The sequence below is a fragment of the Erinaceus europaeus genome, chromosome 17 (assembly GCF_950295315.1).
Source record: "Erinaceus europaeus chromosome 17, mEriEur2.1, whole genome shotgun sequence".
Taxonomy (NCBI): Eukaryota; Metazoa; Chordata; class Mammalia; order Eulipotyphla; family Erinaceidae; genus Erinaceus; species Erinaceus europaeus.
The window spans coordinates 60,694,412-60,712,823 of NC_080178.1; the positions used below are offsets into that span (position 1 = coordinate 60,694,412).

Sequence of the window (18,412 nt, forward strand, 5' to 3'; positions counted from 1 at the left end):
AAAAGCACCCTCAGTGGAAAGTGTGACTCTTGATGGCATTTTATAAGTGCTGCTGTGATGAATTAGCACATAAAGCAATTAAAAACAGCTTAACACTTTTGAGATTAGGTGGTGGGGCACGGTTGCATTGTTCCTGGATGTGAGGATCCATTAATATCTGAGGGAGTCAGAAGATGTGGAAATGTGTCAGTTGCTTGTTTACAGGGAGCTGACAAGTCAGGCACTTTTGAACTCCTGCGGGGCACAGTGGGATGAATGTATGCCCTAATGGGGGCCTCCCTCACAGTCAGAGACTCTTAGGCTCATGAGAATGAAGGCCTTAGAGAGACACATTTCTTCAAAGCTATTCTGAGGACCTGCTTTGTGCCCATTTCTGTCCTAAGGGAAAGATCCATTTGAGATTTGTCTGCACACATTTTGCAAGAAAACTACCAAGTAGCAAATGTAGAGTATAAAGCCCCAAGTGCCAGGCCCAGTACATTTTTCATAACAATTATAATACTGATAATAGCTGACACTTAGTAGCCAAATCTGATGTTGTTAATACCTTATATCTACTATGTCATATAATTTTTAAGATAGATTTATTCATTAACAGGGAACAAGACTGTGATTATAGCACATACATTGCCAGGGATCAAACACAGAAGCTTCCACTTACAAGTCCTGCACTCTGTCCCCTGGATGAATGGTACAATCTTACAAGATGCCAGGTCACCTAGTATTTTCACATCATTGTTTTCATCCTAGCTCCCACCTAAGAGAGGTTGGGGAACAAGGTGGAGAATATTGAGCTAGGACTCAGAGTCAGGAGATCATGCTTCAGCCCCAGGTCGTTGCCACTAAACCAGGTATCTTGGGGCTGGTGAGTAAAACCTTCCTGGCTAGATATGCTCCCTCATTTGTAAAATGGGGAGCATCCTATATTCACTATACCTTCTTTGCAGAAATAGACTGAGTCACAAATGAGATGGAGTATGAAATATGCTTTTGATCTTTAGAGTGGGTTGGGGGTCTCCAAGGTAAGTTCAATGGTTGATGGATTGTTAGGAGGGCCTCAAAGCATTTAGTATCATCACACTTACAATTAGAATTCATTCTGGCAGAAGGTTATAAATCCAGGGAGATAGTTCAGTGTTAGAGCACATATCTGCGTGCCTGAGAACCCAGAAGCCGCAGGTTCAATCTCCAGCACCAAATATGACAGAACAAATTCACAAAAAGGAAAGATGCATAAGAAAATCCAGAGGAAGCTTGGTGCAGACTTTAAAGAGTCTTCTCCCAGTGCAGTCACACAGGACAAAACTGTTTACTCCAGCATTGTGATCATTGGTTTTAATATTGTATAGTCAGTTATCCAAAGAAGATATTCACACATATGAAAAAATACTGTACTTCACTTATCATTAGGGAATGCAAATTAGGACAACATGAGACACCACTTCAAACCTGTGAGAATGGCCTACAGTAACAAAACAAGAAATGACAAATGACAGTGAAGATGTAGAGAAAAAGGCAGGTGTCTTTCTTTTTCTCCCCCTCTTTGTCTTCCCCTCTTCTCTCCATTTCTCTCTGTTCTATCCAACAGCAATGACAGCAGTAACAACAACAATAGTAACTACAGCAATTAAAAAAAAACTACTGGATAGTTTTGCTTGAATTTAGATAACTAAAACAAATTTTCCTACTACTATGCCTTTTACTAGGTGAATTCAAGTCATTGACATTTATTGATATAATAGACTTTAGATATTTTAATGCCATTATTCTAAACTTTTAGAGTGTTCTGATATATGGCATGTTTTTGGTGATGTTATCATTGTTTATAGGAGACATTTTAGAACTTCTTGAAGGGCAGGCTTGGTGATAGTTTTTTCTTTCAGCTGTTGTTTGTCTGAGGTTTTTATTCCTCCATTTAATCTGAATGACAGTCTTACAGGATACAGTAGTCTTGGTTGAAAGCCTTTCTCACTGAGCACTCTATAGATAGCTTGCCATTCTCTTCTGGCCCTTAGAGTTTGTGTGGATAAATATACTGATAATCTTATTGGTTTTCCTTTGCATATAACTCTGGCTTTCTCCTGAAACCTTCAGAATCCTTTCTTTATCATTATTCCTTTTTATTCTAAATATTATGTTTCAGTGTCTTTAGGTCTGGGTCAATTCTGTTTGGGATTCTGAATCTTCCTGAATCTTTATTCCTTTATGTTGTCTACAGTATGGACATTCTCAGCTATTATCACCTGTAGAATGCTTTCTTCCCCTCCCTCGCTTTCTTCCCCTCCCTCTCTTCCCCTCCCTCTCTTTCTTCCTTTGGAAAGCCAGTAACAAGTATATTACTTACTTTTCAGGTCATCCCACGTGTCTCTGTTGTTTTTTTCAGTATCTCTAGTCTCTTTTTTAGTTCTTTTATTTATTTCTTGGTTTCTCTAATTCATTCTCTGTCAGGTCTCTGGCGGGATGATCTACAGGGGAAAGGTAATGGACCAGTTCTTTCTAGAGTAAAGACACCGGGGAGACCTTCAGCGTGCTCAGGACTCATTTACTAGCAAGGTGGACATGAGTTAAATAGAAAACCAAACAAAGGGAATTATTGAAATATGTCAGAAATTACAGGTTTCTTAAAGGTCAGCATGCCCCTATGGTAGGGGGCTGGTATGACAGGAATTGATGAGATACAAGACAGTTATTCTCCATGACACAAGCAACTTAATTATCCAAAAGTATTTGAGAGAAGCATAGGGGTTAAACCAGTAGGGTGAGACAGAGAGAAGATGGATATCAAAAGGCCATATGGTTTGGAATTTCTCTTGTCTGGGGTCTGAGGTGTATGATGGAGTGTGTGATAAGGTGTGTTCTTCTGTGATCAGAAGGTGACTTTGAATAAGTGAATCTGCGGCCATGTGGCCTGCAGCTAATGGAGGGAAGTATTGGGGTTTCTGTGGGCCTGACAGTCAAGAAGGAAAGAACTATGTCTGAGTTTCCCCCCTTTTGCTCACCTCGGTTGAGAGAGACTCACCAAGAGGTTATCTTCTCAGACCTCCATCCAAAGATGGGGGTAGTTCTCCCTAAGCTCTATCAGGCTTACACATAGTCCCAACAATTCTCAATCTTGCTAATTCTGTTCTCTCCCTGTCATTCTGTTCTTGTTCCCCTCGACTGCTTTTCTGTAGTTCAATTATTTTGTTTCCCTGTTCAGATACTGTATTAGCTATCCTGTATTAGTTGTGTTTTTAACTTAGCTATTTCAGTTTTCAGCTCTCTATTACCTTAAGATAGTGTTTTCTTTCAGAGTCTTATGTGTTATTTCCCCATTTCTGAAGATATTACCTTCAAAATCTTTTTTCGCTCCTGTGATTATTGCATCAGTTATTGTTTGTATGTTGTCCTCATTCTTATTTGCTTCTATCGGTTTGACATTTTTTACTGGGCTTTTGTCCTCATTCATTTCTCCAATCTTTCTTTTTGGTCTGACCATTATATTTGGTGTGCTATGAAATTTACACAGATTTATTGGGTATTGCTGTTTATATATGATATGGAGTGGTTTCTGGTCAGTTGGTTCCTAGACCCCTGAAGCTGGTCACCTTTGGCCTTTGGTGTGTTTCAGGAATGGGTGGAGCTTTTAGTTTAATGCTGATACAGCTGTTTTTGGAAGATGGAAGGCAGGGTCTCTTGTATTCATATTGAAGAGAGAAGAGGATGATTGGAACAGCAACCTTCTTATGTTGAGTACAGCTTCTACAGTCTTGGAGGGTTCCTCCTCACTACTTTTACTTAATAGTATTAGACTGCCACCTCTCCAGATTCAAAGGAGGTCTCGAAACTTTACATCAGGCTCAACCTGATGCTGTTAACTGTCTACGGAAGAAGGGCAAACGCTAGAAGAAGTACTATTACTTAATAGTAAAAGTACTTAATAGTTCACAGTTGCAAATATTTACCTTTTTTTTTTTTCCTCAATACCTGAGGTGAAGTAAGGTGGCTGTTATACCTTTGTTATGTTGACAGTGGATTGTCAGTGCTTTATCTTTTCTGTGAGCTATGTTAGCTGGAGCCAATCAGAGGGCTTTTTAACTATAAGTAGTTTTCAATTTTTTTTTCAGTTTAATCACTCTCAGGAAACCAAGAGATAAAACTGGGTGAGGTATTGACAGCACAGTGGTTATGCAAAGAAACTTCTGTGCCTGAGGGTAAGAAGTCCCAGGTCTGATTCTTTGTTCCACTGCCAACCACAGCTGAGCAGTGCTACAAGGCCTAGGAAGTCCCCAAAGAAACCCCAGTTGCATTCCGCTGAATCCTTAAGAGACTCTTCCCCATTCTTCTGAGTCTATCAGGAGAGCTATGTGAAAATGCTTCCACTCCACATTCACACCTCCTGATCACTGGGAGGGTAGATTTTATCCTGATTCATTGCCCAGGTCTGTGCCCTTGATGTCAATATAGGTTTTCCCTGATGCTGTTCCAACCTTGGTAACTTAGAACCCCCTGTTGCAAATTGATGAGTCTTATGTGATTTTTCTCCTTTTTTTGTAACAGTTTTGTTGTTGTTGTTGTTGTTGCTAAAACTCAGACTCAGAAGTGGTGTGTCTCAGCTGGCAAAGTCCCAGGCCACAATAGCCATTCCCAAATAATGTCTTTTAGTCCCAGGAATCTTTCCTTCAGCCCCTTTCTGTCCACAAGCCACACATGTTTGTACTCACCTGTGGTTTGGTGAGTTCTGATCATAAATTGTTGAGCCTCCAAATGACTATTGTTACTTCTTGTAGTTGATCAGGGAGAGCAAAATGTAGCTGCTGCTATTCAATAACCACCCTACTTATGCTTGGTAATTACATCAGACCATGTGAAAGTTGTTTTTGGACTAATCTTGCACTGAGATTCCTGTGCCTATGGAGTGTAAATTAATTTTATGTCACATCACACACCCAGATAATTAACAGCATCAAAAGTAATTCTCTGCTTTCTCTCATCCCCATCTCCCTAGCTGGTACTTTGTTGAGGCTTTTGGAAGCCAAGAAATAGATGATGAAGGTGGGAATGAGTCACTTTGGGAGCTAAAACCAAGAAACAACCTTAGCCGGCCCCTCACTTAGGGGTAGAGCTAAGGGAAAAAAGGACCATGTTGTAAGGAATGCAACTTTCCCCACAGTCTTTAAAAGATCTAGTGTTGCCTTCAGCATTTCTGGGTTACCATGACAGCAGATGTGACATTTATTTCATGGAGGGGGGGGGAGAAGAAAGGGAGAGAACTACATTTGGTCCCTAGTGATTATAGAAAAATCTGTTCCACAGACCTAGCTAGTTTGCATGCATAATGGTTACACACTGAGGAGATTCTTATAACAGAACCAAAGGGGAATAGTCAGGGAGGTGACAGTATTTCTCCAGAGAAAATGCATGGTGGCTTGTGACAGTAGGGGGTCACAGGAATTTAAATGCGAGAGAAATCATCAGATCCTTAAAGCAACAGATGCTGACTAAAGTCTTCCTTCCTTTCTTCCTTTCTTCCTTCCTTTGTTGTATGCTTTATATTGGGTTGTTCTAGCTCTCCCCCTGCCAAGAAAATTGGTTCAGTCCTTCTAGTTTCGAGGGCCCGCTTGTCCCCGCCCCAAGAAACCCCGCGAGAGTTTTCAGAGTTCCAGAGTTGGAGAGTTCGAGAGTGCTTGGCGCCACTGCGGGGGAAAGAGGCAACAGAGTTCTGTTTGGTGATTAGTTTGGGTTAGTTTATGAATCGTTGTTCTTGAATAAAGAAATACAGCTTCCCTGCCCAGCCGTATGTCTCTGGTCATCTCTGTTACCCGCCCGTGAAGCTAGCCCGGCCAGCTGAAGCTCTGAATTTTAACAACAAATGGCGCCCATGTGGTCCTGACCTGCACATCTCTCAGATAAGTGAAGACAATTTGGCTACCTATGTACTATGGCCTTCTCTTCTGCTTGTGAAGAGATCTCCAAAGGCCTCTGCTCTTTCTTCACGAGACTGTTTTGCTGTTTCTGGAACATTTATCTCTGGACCACTCTGTGGTTTCCACTCGCTCGGGCGCACTCAGAACAGCCAGCGGAGTCGGGAGGAGCCAGTGGGCGGGAGGCGAGGCGCGGAGCTGCTGTTTCCACCTGGTTAAAAAGCCAGCCAGCCGGCTGCGCCCAGACAACCCCGCGCACCGCGCCCGTAGCCCCACAGCCCCGCAGCCCGCAGGAGGCCGACGCCAGCACACAGGAGCCCGACGCCAGCACGCAGGAGCCTGATGCCACCACACAGGAGCCCGATGCCAACACGCTGGAGCCCGATGCCAACACGCTGGAGCCCGATGCCAACATGCAGGAGCCCGATGCCAGCACGCAGGAGCCCAATGCCAGCACGCAGGCCAGCCCACAGGAGCCGACTCTCCACCGCGTGGCGCAGGGCACTGGACACATGATCCCTCCACACTGCTTGGCCACTGCAAGCAGGACAGCAGACATGGCAGGGTCATGGGGCAGGGCCGCGGGGGCCTATTATGGCTGCCACCCCTGGGCACCTCGGCCCACGCCTTCTACAAGGCTGGCCCGCCCGCCTTCGTGCTATGAATTCTGGACAGATCCCAAACCTCCTGGGCTCCCTGCTGAAATTGGACACCCTGGCCGAGATCTCCAGCTCCGGTCTGAAGGCAGACAAGCTGGAGTACGCAGAGATTCGTGCAGAGATTGCAACCTGCAATTCCTAGAAGTGGAGCTGCATGGGAGGCCACCTCCAGATGGTGACCCCCCCAACAACTAAGACAGTACATATCTAAATTCGTGTTTAAAATGACATGTCTTCGTAACAAAGGTTTCTCTCCTTGTGTATTAATGACCATGTTTATGTGTGTGTTTAAAGTTTGGTAAACAGTAACTTTAAGGCTAAATTCTTACTAGACAAAGTTAAATGAAAAAGGTTTTCAACGTAATTCTCATAAAGATAAAATTAACTTACATTTAAAGTCTGAGATAAAAATTAGTTAACAATCAATATATTTAACTAAGTTGGTCTAAACAAAACCTGCGCACACCTAAGGTGTGTCTCCATCTTAAGTGGGTGTAACAAAAGGTTAAATAGACTTGTTGATATGTAAAACTCTCCATTACCTTCTCTATTAGAAATGGTAGGTTACACAATGGCTATGCTAATTATTCTCATGCCTGAGGTTTTCTTTCCTGTGCACACCTAGGGTGTGTCTCCATCTTGAAAAGGTTAAAAAGACGTTGTTGATATGTAAAAGTCTCAAATTCCTTCTCTATTAGAAACGTTAGATTATGCTATGGTTATGCTAATAACAAGTTTTGTTTCATAGTAAGTAAATTGCAGCCAGCTGCCTTTGGGACTCTAGGCCGTTCCCTGCCCCCATGCAAATGTCTGTCGATACAAGTACACCCCACAGAGGCAAAAAATGGCCCCCTCAGGCCTTCCCTTGGAAGAACACTGGTTCTTGTTACTTGCTTACATGTTTCTCCATGTTTGTGCCAGTTTCTTTTTAAAAAATGCCTATATGATAGAGGTTTCTGTTCACCCCACACCCCTGATACTGTGGTCATTTAGTTAAAAAGAAAAGGGGGAATTGTTGTATGCTTTACATTGGGTTGTTCTAGCTCTCCCCCTGCCAAGAAAATTGGTTCAGTCCTGCTAGTTTCGAGGGCCCGCTTGTCCCCGCCCCAAGGAACCCCGCGAGAGTTTTCAGAGTTCCAGAGTTGGAGAGTTCGAGAGTGCTTGGCGCCGCTGAGGGGGAAAGAGGCAACAGAGTTCTGTTTGGTGATTAGTTTGGGTTAGTTTATGAATCGTTGTTCTTGAATAAAGAAATACAGCTTCCCTGCCCAGCCGTATGTCTCTGGTCGTCTCTGTTACCCGCCCGTGAAGCTAGCCCGGCCTGCTGGAGCCTCCGAATTTTAACAACATTCCTTCCTTTCTTTTCTTTTTTCTTTATCACTTTAATTCAGCTTCCAATTCTCTTACTCAGTGATCATACATGATGCCGAGAGTGAAGTTCAGAAAATGCCCTTTAATTGGTGGGGAGGAGCACAATTCAGAAACTAAGAATTACAATTCATAGTGATGAGTAGGCTTTGATTCTATGGGAGCCAAAAGATTGTTACATGCGACAGATAGATAAGATAAGATAAGATAAGATAGATTTTATTTCTTGCATTTTAAAGGTTTATTTATGCCATTGCATTAACCACTGCACCCAGCCAGTTTCAGCAATGATCCAATATTTTATTGAGCAGAAGAATCATGAAGATGTAAACTGTCACCATTTTACCTATTATAAGGGAAAGTTTTCTTCAGGCTGATGTGTCTGAAAGGATCTGTTAACATACACATGCTTTCTTCAGAGGACAAACATCTGAGCTAGGTATGAAATTGCCTTTCCCATCTCCCATTCCTATCTTGTTACATCCAATAAAAGAATCAGTACCCCTCTTTTACAGGCCGAGAGGCTGTCCTTGCACTGCCCCCACCCAACAGCAGCAGTAACTAAACTCAATTTTGAGCAAACTAGAGGGAGTGTGGAGCTCTGTCCTAGAAGCTGATACTGAATAGATGATGATTTTAAGAGTTAGATTGAATTATTCCAGTGGTGAACTCTAAATCTGTCAGCAATTTCCAACCATGTTCCTCTTTGTTGTTTTCTTTCCAGAGCCATGTTTGACTATGACAAGAGTAAGGACAGTGGACTACCAAGTCAAGGACTCAGTTTCAAGTACGGAGACATCCTCCATGTTATCAATGCCTCTGACGATGAGTGGTGGCAAGCCAGGAGGGTCATGCTGGAGGGCGACAGCGAAGAGATGGGGGTCATCCCTAGCAAACGAAGGTAAGACACCTACTCCATTTCAGAGTATCTGCTCTTCAGCCTTCCACGGATGGACATGATGGAAGATTCTTCACACTATTCACAAAATCACTATTTCAGTGAGCCAGTCTTCTCTAGGGTTAGGGTTAGGGTTAGGGTTAGGGTTAGGGTTAGGGTTAGGGTTAGGGTTAGGGTTCTCTAGGGGAATTGTGGTAACAGGTGACATGAATTAAAATGCCACTAGGGATTTACCCAAATTAGTGACTGTGATAAAGCATAGAGGATGAAATATCTGCTTTTGCTGCCTTCGAGGAGCTTTGAGATGCCCAAGATCATTTATCAGCTTGTATGCTGACTTACAGACTAAAAAGTTGTTGTCTCATCGGTTGGAAATGTATCAGATAGTTCTGTAGAAAGTGTGCTTCCACCCTTCAGTTGGGAACAGGGACTTGAACCCAGGTCCTTATTGGGTGTGCCATTGCCTGACCCTGGTGGTTATTCTTAAATATGTTGACTCTACTGTTTTGAATTAAAACCATCTTAACGAACATAGTACAGCTGGCTTAGAAAAGAAGCTTGTTTATGACCCTGATTACATAAAAACTTACATACATCCATGTATTATAAGTTGTGAAAGGTATAGTCAATTTCCCCTGAAGGGAGGGAGGGTGTGTGAATGTGTATTTTTGCCTCTAAATGAATTTTTGTTAAATTTACTCCTTCGGACTTTAATTCTTTGCCTTATTATTACTACTGAGTCGTCAGGGAAGCCATGACATATTTTTCTGTTTATCTATGCAAAAAAAAAAAAAGCATCATGACTTTCCAACAACCCAAAATAGTATTATTTTATGGGTTTCTAAAAGTAGATTTTATTCCAGAAATGTGAGTAATTTTAGAAAAGTATAAAGAAGAAATAAAAGTCACAGCTGTACCCCACAGAGTTCTTTAGCACTTATTCTAACATAACTTATAGTCTCCCATGTGCCTGTTCAAGGGCTGCTTCTGAAGGAGGCATTCTCGGTTCACACCGCCGTACTACTGTATATCAGAGTGAGTGACAGCTGATGCAGATGGAAAACTTTACGTAAGACAAAAAATTGGAAAAGTACTGCCTCCCCTTCCTTCTTTTAAAGAGTAATTAAAATGACAAACCTTTAACAAAGCACTGCCAGAGTATCTGGAACATTTTTCTTTCTCCCCTCCAGGGTTATTGCTGGGCTCCGTGCCTGCACCATGAATCCACCGCTCCTAAGAGGCCATTTTTTCCCCCTTTTGTTGCCCTTGTTGTTGTAGCCTCGTTATAGTTATTATTATTGCCATGGCTGATGTTGTTCGTTGTTGGATAGGACAGAGAGAAATGGAGAGAGAGGAGTGGAAGACAGAGAGGGGGAGAGAAAGACACCGGCAGACCTGCTTCACCGCCTGTGAAGCGACTCCCCTGCAGGTGGGGAGCCGGGGGCTCGAACCGGTATCCTTACATCGGTCCATGATGCGCTTTGCGCCACATTCGCTTAACCCACTGCGCCACCACCCAACCCCCCACCCCAGACACTTTTTAACGCCCTTTATAACTAGTTTACTTTTCCACTAGTGAGGTAGCTCAGTGGGTAGAGTGCACGACCCGCATGCATGAGGCCATGGCTTTGTCCTGCCGCCCTCAGCCCTGGCACTATACTGGATACGCTGTGCTCTGCTGTCTGTCGTAAAAGAAGTAAGTCTTCATCCAAAAAGCAGCGCACATTAAACATTTTACAAAGTATTAGCTTATTTAAGCCTCATTACAGCCCTATAAGAGAAGTGATATAACTTATCCCCATTTTACAAGACAGAAGGCACAGAGAGGTTAATTAACTTGCCTGAAGTTGTCCAAGCTACCAAGCTTCTAACTCCTATGCAGTCCTGTCTTCCAAAGTTACAAAAACATCAACTGGGAAAATTTACCTCATCAAGTATAGCTTGAGCAACTTCTGTGGTCCAGGTATTTTCATGAGTAGCCTCTCACAGCTAAAGGAAACACCTCTATCATGTGTCTCTGCTTATAAGGGCACCAATTCCATCCAGGAAGGCTGCACTCCAGGGAGGAAAAAAAAAAATCTCATAATGAAACTGAGAGTCAGAAACTTGCCCACAGATGTAGTTACAGTCACTCACAGAGCCCAGGCCTCTTTAGTAGCAAGCCTAGTTTTCTACTACACCAAGAATGAACACTGAGTTCTTACCAACCATGGAGTGCTTGTAATTTATCACATAGTGCTAGACACTTTTCTTGTACATTATCATTTAATGGTTACCATAATTGCTTCAGATCTGTGTTAATATCTTAATTTTACCAACATAAACCTGAGATCCAAATAAATTGAATGGCCACCTGGAGGTAACTCAGTGCTTTAGAGCACAAGACTTGTGTACATGAGGATCCAGGTTCTATCCCCCAATCACCAGTATATGCCAGAGCTGAACAGTTCCTTTTCTCTCTGTGTCTTTCTTTCTCCCTCTCTCTCCCTCTCTCTCCCCCCTTTCTCTCTCTCTCTCCTTCTCCCTCTCTCTATCTCTCTCTGTTTTTTTTTTAGTGTAACATCAATTTTTTTTAAAAAAATGTATTTATAAAAAGGAAACACTGACAAAAGCCATAGGATAGGAGGGGTACAACTCTACACAGTTCCCACCACCAGAATTCTGTATCCCATCCCCTCCCCTGATAGCTTCCTTATTCTTTAACCCTCTGGAAGTATGGACCCAGGGGCATTGTGGGATGCAGAATATGGAAGGTCCGGCTTCTGTAATTGCTTCCCCAATGAACATGGGCTTTGGCAGGTCGATCTATACTCCCAGCCTGTCTCTCTCTTTCCCTAGTGGGGTGGGGTCCTGAGAAAGCGGAGCTCCAGGACACATTGGTGGGGTTGTCTGTCCAGGGAAGTCTGGTTGGCATTATGGTAGCATCTGGAACCTGGTGGCTGAGAAAAGAGTTAGCATATAAAACCAAACAAATTGTTGACTACTCAACTCTTGAAGTTTTTTAATCTTCCTCTTCCCTTCCAATTTCTGTCTCTATCCAATAAATAAAAATATATACATTTACATAAGAACATCTATATGTAAACATAGAGGTTATATGTGCTGCCCCACATCATAAAGCTAACAGTTGGCAAATGTCAAATTCAAACCCAGGCTTGAGTGACTTCCAGGCATAGATTCCTAGCAGAAAATTTGTTTTCTGAAATTGCAGAGAGAGACAGAGAAGGAGAGAAAAGAAGATACACCTGCAGCACTGCTCCACCACTCATGAAGCTTCTGCCCTGCAGGTGGGGACTGAGGACTAGAATTCAGGTCCTAGTGCATGGTAGTTTGTGTCCCTTTATCTGGTAATATGTGTGCTCTACCACGTATGCCAAGTGGTATGCCAAGTCCCAGGTATGCACTCTGTCTGTTGTTACACTACCTGGCCCTTGTTCTGTGGTCTCTTAATCTAAGTGCCATCCACTGCTCCAGAGTGACTGGTCACCTTGGCCCCCAGAAGGCAGCTTGCATCCAGCTCTGCATGAGGACTGACAACAGGGACCCTGTGGAGCCAAGACACAGGGACACCCAGCACCAAATGTCCTCCATCATCCAGCAATCCAAGTCTGACTTTATTCTGTACTTGGCTAGAACCTGAAAACACCAGATGGGAGATGGGGGAGAGGACAGAGGGAGACAGTTGAACTCACACTGCTTGACCATTTGGCACTCTCTGGAGATGTTAGGTGTCAGAATTGTTTGCTCAGATCTCACCTTCTAGTTTGTTTTTAGTATTTTGGCCAGTGACCAAATGAGGGCGGAGAGGATTATTTCTGCTTAAACAATCTAATGAATTGTTTGCCTCTAAGTGAGAGAAAAGTGTGGCAGTCCTTTCTATATAGGCGTCCCAGCATTTCCTTAAGTCCAAACTACCTCCATATCATATCTTTTCTTTTCATTCTTCCTTCCTCCCTTTCTTTCTTTCTTTCCTCCTTTCTTTTTATTTCTTTATTGGGGGATTAATGTTTTACAATCAACAGTAAATGCAATAGTTTGTACATGCATAACATTTCCCATTTTTCCACACAACAAAACAGCCCCCACTAGGTCCTTTGCCTTTCTTTCTTTCTTTCTTTCTTTCTTTCTTTCTTTCTTTCTTTCTTTTTGTCTTTTTATGTTTTATTTTATTTTATTGTTGTTGTTGGATAGGACAGAGAGAAATTGAGAGAGAAGGGGGAGAGAAAGACAGACACCTGCAGACCTGCTTCACCGCCTCTGAAGCGACTCCCCTGCAGGTGGGTGTCAATCACAGTTCCTGGCACCAGTATGCCGGGCTAGCTTTGCAGCAGGAGACAGACGATCAGGGACACATGGCTGAGCGGAGAAGCAGTATTTCTTTATTCACGAGCAAACGGTTCGAAAAACTAATCTAATCTAATCTTTTGTCCTGCATCCTTCTCAGGTGGCAGCGTCAGGAACTCAGGAAGTATGTAGGATAGGGGGCGGGGAGAAGCAAGAAGCTTGAAAAGGCAAAGACTAAACCACAATCTCCCGGAGGCAGGGGGAGTGAGACCAAACCAATGTAACAGAATGACCATGTAAATAGACCACAACGTCAAGCAATGTAACAGAAGGGATCCCAGAAGCAGAACTAGAAACATACCAACAGGTGGGGAGCTGGGGCCTCGAAAACGGGATCCTTATGCCAGTCCTTGTGCTTTGCTCCACCTGCTCTTAACCGGCTGCACTACTGCCCGACTCCCTCTTTGCCTGTCTTCCTCCCTCCCCTTCCCCCTCTCTCCCTTCCTTTCTTTCTTTTCTTTTCTTTTTACCTCCAGTGTTATTGCTGGGGCTCAATGCTAGCACTACAATTCCATGGCTCCTGGTGGTTGTTTTGTCCATTTTTATTGCAAAGGACACAGAGAAATTGAGAAAGGAGAGGAAGAGAGATCTCTTTTGCCACTCGTGAAGCATCCCTCCCGAAAGTGGGCAGCCAGGCGCTTGAACCCTGATCCTTGCCTGGGTCCTTGTGCTTAGTACTATGTGCGCTTAACTGGATGTGCCGCTACCAGCCCCCTCCCCTTTGACAAAGGATTCTTGCTTGCTGAAATGATCAGAATGAGGTAAAAATGTTACATAAGTTCTGACCAAGTGAAAAGACCATGAAATAACAATTTTTAAAAGCAGAAATACTGGTTGTTTGAATCTCTGAACCTTAGTTTTCACATTAAGGTCATAGCAGTTCCCATGAGGATTCAATTATTCATTCATTCATAAAGATGCATTAAGCACTTAATATATGTAGTTCTGTCTTCTGACCCAGATCCTTATACAGATTATAGATAATTAAGGTAAAGCAGCTACTACTTTGGTGCATTCTCAAAGAATGGCTATTCCCCTTTTCATATCAGCCTTTCAGCCTCCAGTGCTTCACAAAATTTAGCATTATTTCATGCCTCCTTTCCCAGTTTTAGTTCTCATCTCAACAATAAACTGCACACATGCATCTCAAGAAGCACTAGGAGAGAGGAAGGGACGGAAAGCCCTAGAAGGAAGCTGAAGTGAGCAGTGTGAGGAGAAAGCACAGCTGAGGGGTGGAGGAAGCTTCTGTGAACACAAAAAGACTGTTAAGAGAAGATATCAACCTCCGTGGCATATATTGCAAATTGGCATGTTGCTAACCTGAATTTTAGTGGTAAAGACAAATTTGTTCTGAATTTTGTCAAAGCCAGACTGTTATAGTATGGTGTTATGTCTGTGGCTGTATACAGTTTCTCATGCCATGTTTAATTTAGGATGTTTGAGATACAGGAATGCAAGGGCAAGAGGGGTATCCTTTATTAAAACATCAACTCAGACTTCAAGGAATGGCACTGACCTTTGAGCTGTGTATGCCACACACAAAGGGCTCATGTTGGTTAAGAATTCCCATTGACTAAGGGAAGTGTGCATGGTCCTCAAATGCTGGTTCAGACTGGATGTTGGAGCTCATGATTAGCAGACAGACAGATGTTCATACTCTGTTTCTATAGCTTCCTCATCCAGCAAGTTTCAAGTGTTCTCTTCCCCAGACATAAAATGAGCTTGATGACCTATGTCACATGGTTATTGTGGGAGCCAAGTGAGATGATATAAATTTGAGAGGGTTTTCACTTCTAATTATATGTTAAAACCTCAGCCATCATATATTAGCTTTGTTCTCATGATTAATAAGACTTTCTTTTTTTAAAAAATATGTATTTATTTATTCCCTTTTGTTGCCCTTGTTGCTTTATTGTTGTAGTTATTATTGTTGTTGTTATTGACGTTGTTAGATAGGACAGAGAGAAATGGAGAGAGGAGGGGAAGACAGAGAGGGGGAGAGAAAGATAGACACCTGCAGACTTGCTTCACCACTTATGAAGCGACTCCCCTGTAGGTGGGGAGCCAGGGGCTCAAACTGGTATCCTTCTGCTGGTCCTTGCGCTTTGCGCCACCTGCGCTTAACCTGCTGCGCTACCGCCCGACTCCCGATTAATAAGAATTTCAACCCAAGGAGAAAGCAAACCTTTCTGACTACTATACTAGTGAAATAAAACCATAATGTACAGTAAAACTTCAGAGTGTTGGTTTTTTTTCTTTTTTTACTTTTTCCATTGTCTGAACATGAATAAAAAACTGTAACATCATCCCTGAAGGTGGCACAGTGGGTAAAAGTCTTGAACTCTGAAGCATAAGGTCCTGAGCTTGATCCCAGGCATCTCATTTGCCAGAGTAATGCTCTGGTCTTATCTCTTCTCTCTCTCATAAATAAATCTTTAAATAATAATAGATTGTAGCAGATATTATGAATCTGTTCACTTATGTACATTTTTGTCTGCTCAGATCTATGACTTATTCTTTACCACCCTTTTAAGATTTAAAAGTAAAGCCATTTAGGGGCCAGGTGGTTGAGCGCACATGTTACAATGCACAAGACTCAGGTTTGAGCCCCCGGTCCCCACCTGCAGGGGGAAAGCTTTGTGAATGGTGAAGCAGGTCTGCAGGTGTCTCTCTGTCTCTTCTTTAGATTTATAGAAAACCTCCTAATTGCATAGCCTGATCAAATAATCATGTATTTTCTGCATGCTTCAGTTTTAGTGGTATCATCTTATATAGTAGTGTTTCTCATAATTCTCCAGGATAATGCAAAGAAGCCAAGAAAAAATCTAGGGCTGGAATAACAGTTTTAGAAGTGGCCAACAAGATGGATATAAATTAGTCTTCGCACTCAGTTTAAAACTAAGAAAAGCTGGGCCTAGGTGGTGGTGCACCTGGTTGAGTGCACATATTATAATGTGCAAAGACCCAGGTTTAATCCCCATCTGCAGGGATTAAGCTTTCCAAGTGGTGAAGCAGTACTGCAGTTCTCTCTCTTTCTCTCTCCCTATCTCCCCCTTCCACCTCAGTTTCTGACTGTCTCTAACCAACAAAGAAAGATTATAAACAAGAATAAATAAATAAACTGAGGGAGTCAGGCAGTAGTGCAGCGGGTTAAGCACAGGTGGTACAAAGTGCAAGGACTGGCCCCCGGCTCCCCACCTGCAGGGGTGTCATTTCATGAGCGGTGAAGCAGGTCTGCAGGTGTCAGTCTTTCTCTCCCCTTCTCTGTCTTCCCCTCCTCTCTCCATTTCTCTGTCCTATCCAACAATGATGAAAACAATAATAACTAAAACAATAAAACAACAAGGGCAACAAAAGAGAATAAATAAATAGATGAAAATTTTTAAAAAATAAATAAATAAACTTACAGAAGCTGAAGACACTCATCTCAAGCCTATCTTGCTTTGTTGGGTGAAAGCAGAAATTCTCAGTGGAACATGTTGCTTTAATATCTGAGGTTAGGTTTGAATATTTTTGTCCAGCTGTTTTCTCTCAAATATTACACTCTCAGCACTAAAATAATTATATTCTGATACTCCGTTCTGTAACTGTAGAAACTCTGATCTTCACCGTATTTCAGCTGGGGACACAAAAGAGTTCTCCAAAGGGGATATGTTATTAATTATTGATCTGTGAATAGTGTAGATTTCATAACCATTCTATTTCTGTAGTTTCTGGGGTTTCTCTCCTCTCCCTTTCCTTTTCCCCAAGTTTGCCATTATAGGTAGCTCTGTTTAGACAAAATGGTATGGACTGAGGCCAGTTCACCAGGTAGGGTGCACACTCTGCCAAAGATGAGGCCACCATTTCTAGCCTTAGCACTAGTAGGAGAGAAAGCGCCATAAACAGTAGAGCAGTGCTGATGCTCCTCCCCACCCCTTTTCTTCCTTTAGCTTCTCTGTCTGAACTGACAAGTAAGTAGTCACGTTGTGCCAATGAGACCATTCACCTGGTTTAGGTACCTGCTTTGCTAGAAGCATCACCTAGATCCCAGCCTGGCCCCACTCCATTAGGAAAGCTTCAGTGCTATTGTGTCTACTTCTTCTCCCTTTGTTTTTCTTTCACTCTCTTTCTACAAAAAAAAAAAAAAATAGTTGTTAAGCTCTGGCAACAGCAACAAATAATGATGTTAAAACAGTAGATGGATATTGTTTTGGTTAGATATTTACTGAGGACTTGTACGTCACTGAAATAATATGTGAGTTTGTCTTCAAGAAATATACAACCTCACATGTGAAGAGAAAATGAACACAAAGAAACAAGATAATACTGACAGAAGAGTGATGTCTAGTGGGTAAGGCTCAAAAAAATAAAAAATCAGGAGGGATTGAATTTCTCTATTTTTACCTCGCATCTTCAGAGGCACAGGTGCTATCAGTTACACTGTGCCAATATTTCTCACACCCTCCCCTCTCCTCCAACTCCTTTTGATTTAACTTCATTTTGTGCCTGGGTGGTGGCAAAAACAACTTGTAAGTAGATTTGCTTCCTTCTGTCCTGTCCTTCTTTCAGTTAGTCTGACTCCTCCACCAAAATTATTGATTTGAAATGCTAATGTGTCCTACCACTTTCTTTTCAATTTTCTTGTAACTCATGATCTTTCCTCAGGGAAATAACCCAAGTCCTTAGAATGCATGGAGGCTCTGCAAATGGAAACTGCACTAACCCCAGTACTCTACAGCCTCATGTCCCCACCTACTATATATCCTGTTCCTCGGTGTTCCTGCAGTCTTCTGAGGGGGCTGATAGCCTTAGGCTGTAGCACTTGTTCCCCCGCTCTGGGAGAGTTATCCCAAGTTAGTGCCTATGTGCCTCCACTGCTTCTTTTTCCTTTTTCTTTGTCTTTCTTCTAGTTAGAGAGGATAAACACCATAGCTTTGCTTCACGACTTACGAAGCTCCTCCAACGGCAGGTGACCCTGATCTCAAGCCCAAGACCTCATACATAGTATAATATGTGTGCTCTGCGGAGTGAGCCACCCACTGGCCCTCTCCAGCCCAGTGCTTTCCACCTCTCTTAATCCACCAATGGCTACCAGCAGTCTCACTGTGCAGCCCTATCCGTCATCGTTTAAGTCTCTGTTTCTGCACATTGTTGCCATTCTTATAAAACTTTCCTTCAGTTGTTTTAGTCTCCAACTCTTTGCATGACATAAGGTAGTTACCTAGTAAGTATTCAATGAATGGATGAAGCGGCAAATAAAA

At 42.6% G+C, this 18,412-nt stretch overlaps 1 protein-coding gene across 14 annotated transcripts in view; it reads left to right on the forward strand.

Annotated features, from left to right (window-relative positions):
- The window catches only part of DLG2 (discs large MAGUK scaffold protein 2), a 1,912,587-nt gene that overhangs the window by 1,824,912 nt on the left and 69,263 nt on the right, over positions 1-18,412 (forward strand). For all 14 annotated transcript variants that reach the window (XM_060176807.1, XM_060176791.1, XM_060176792.1 and 11 more), the window contains one exon: positions 8,652-8,828. In XM_060176807.1, the coding sequence (XP_060032790.1) occupies positions 8,652-8,828 (177 nt within the window). The remainder of the gene's footprint in view (positions 1-8,651; positions 8,829-18,412) is intronic.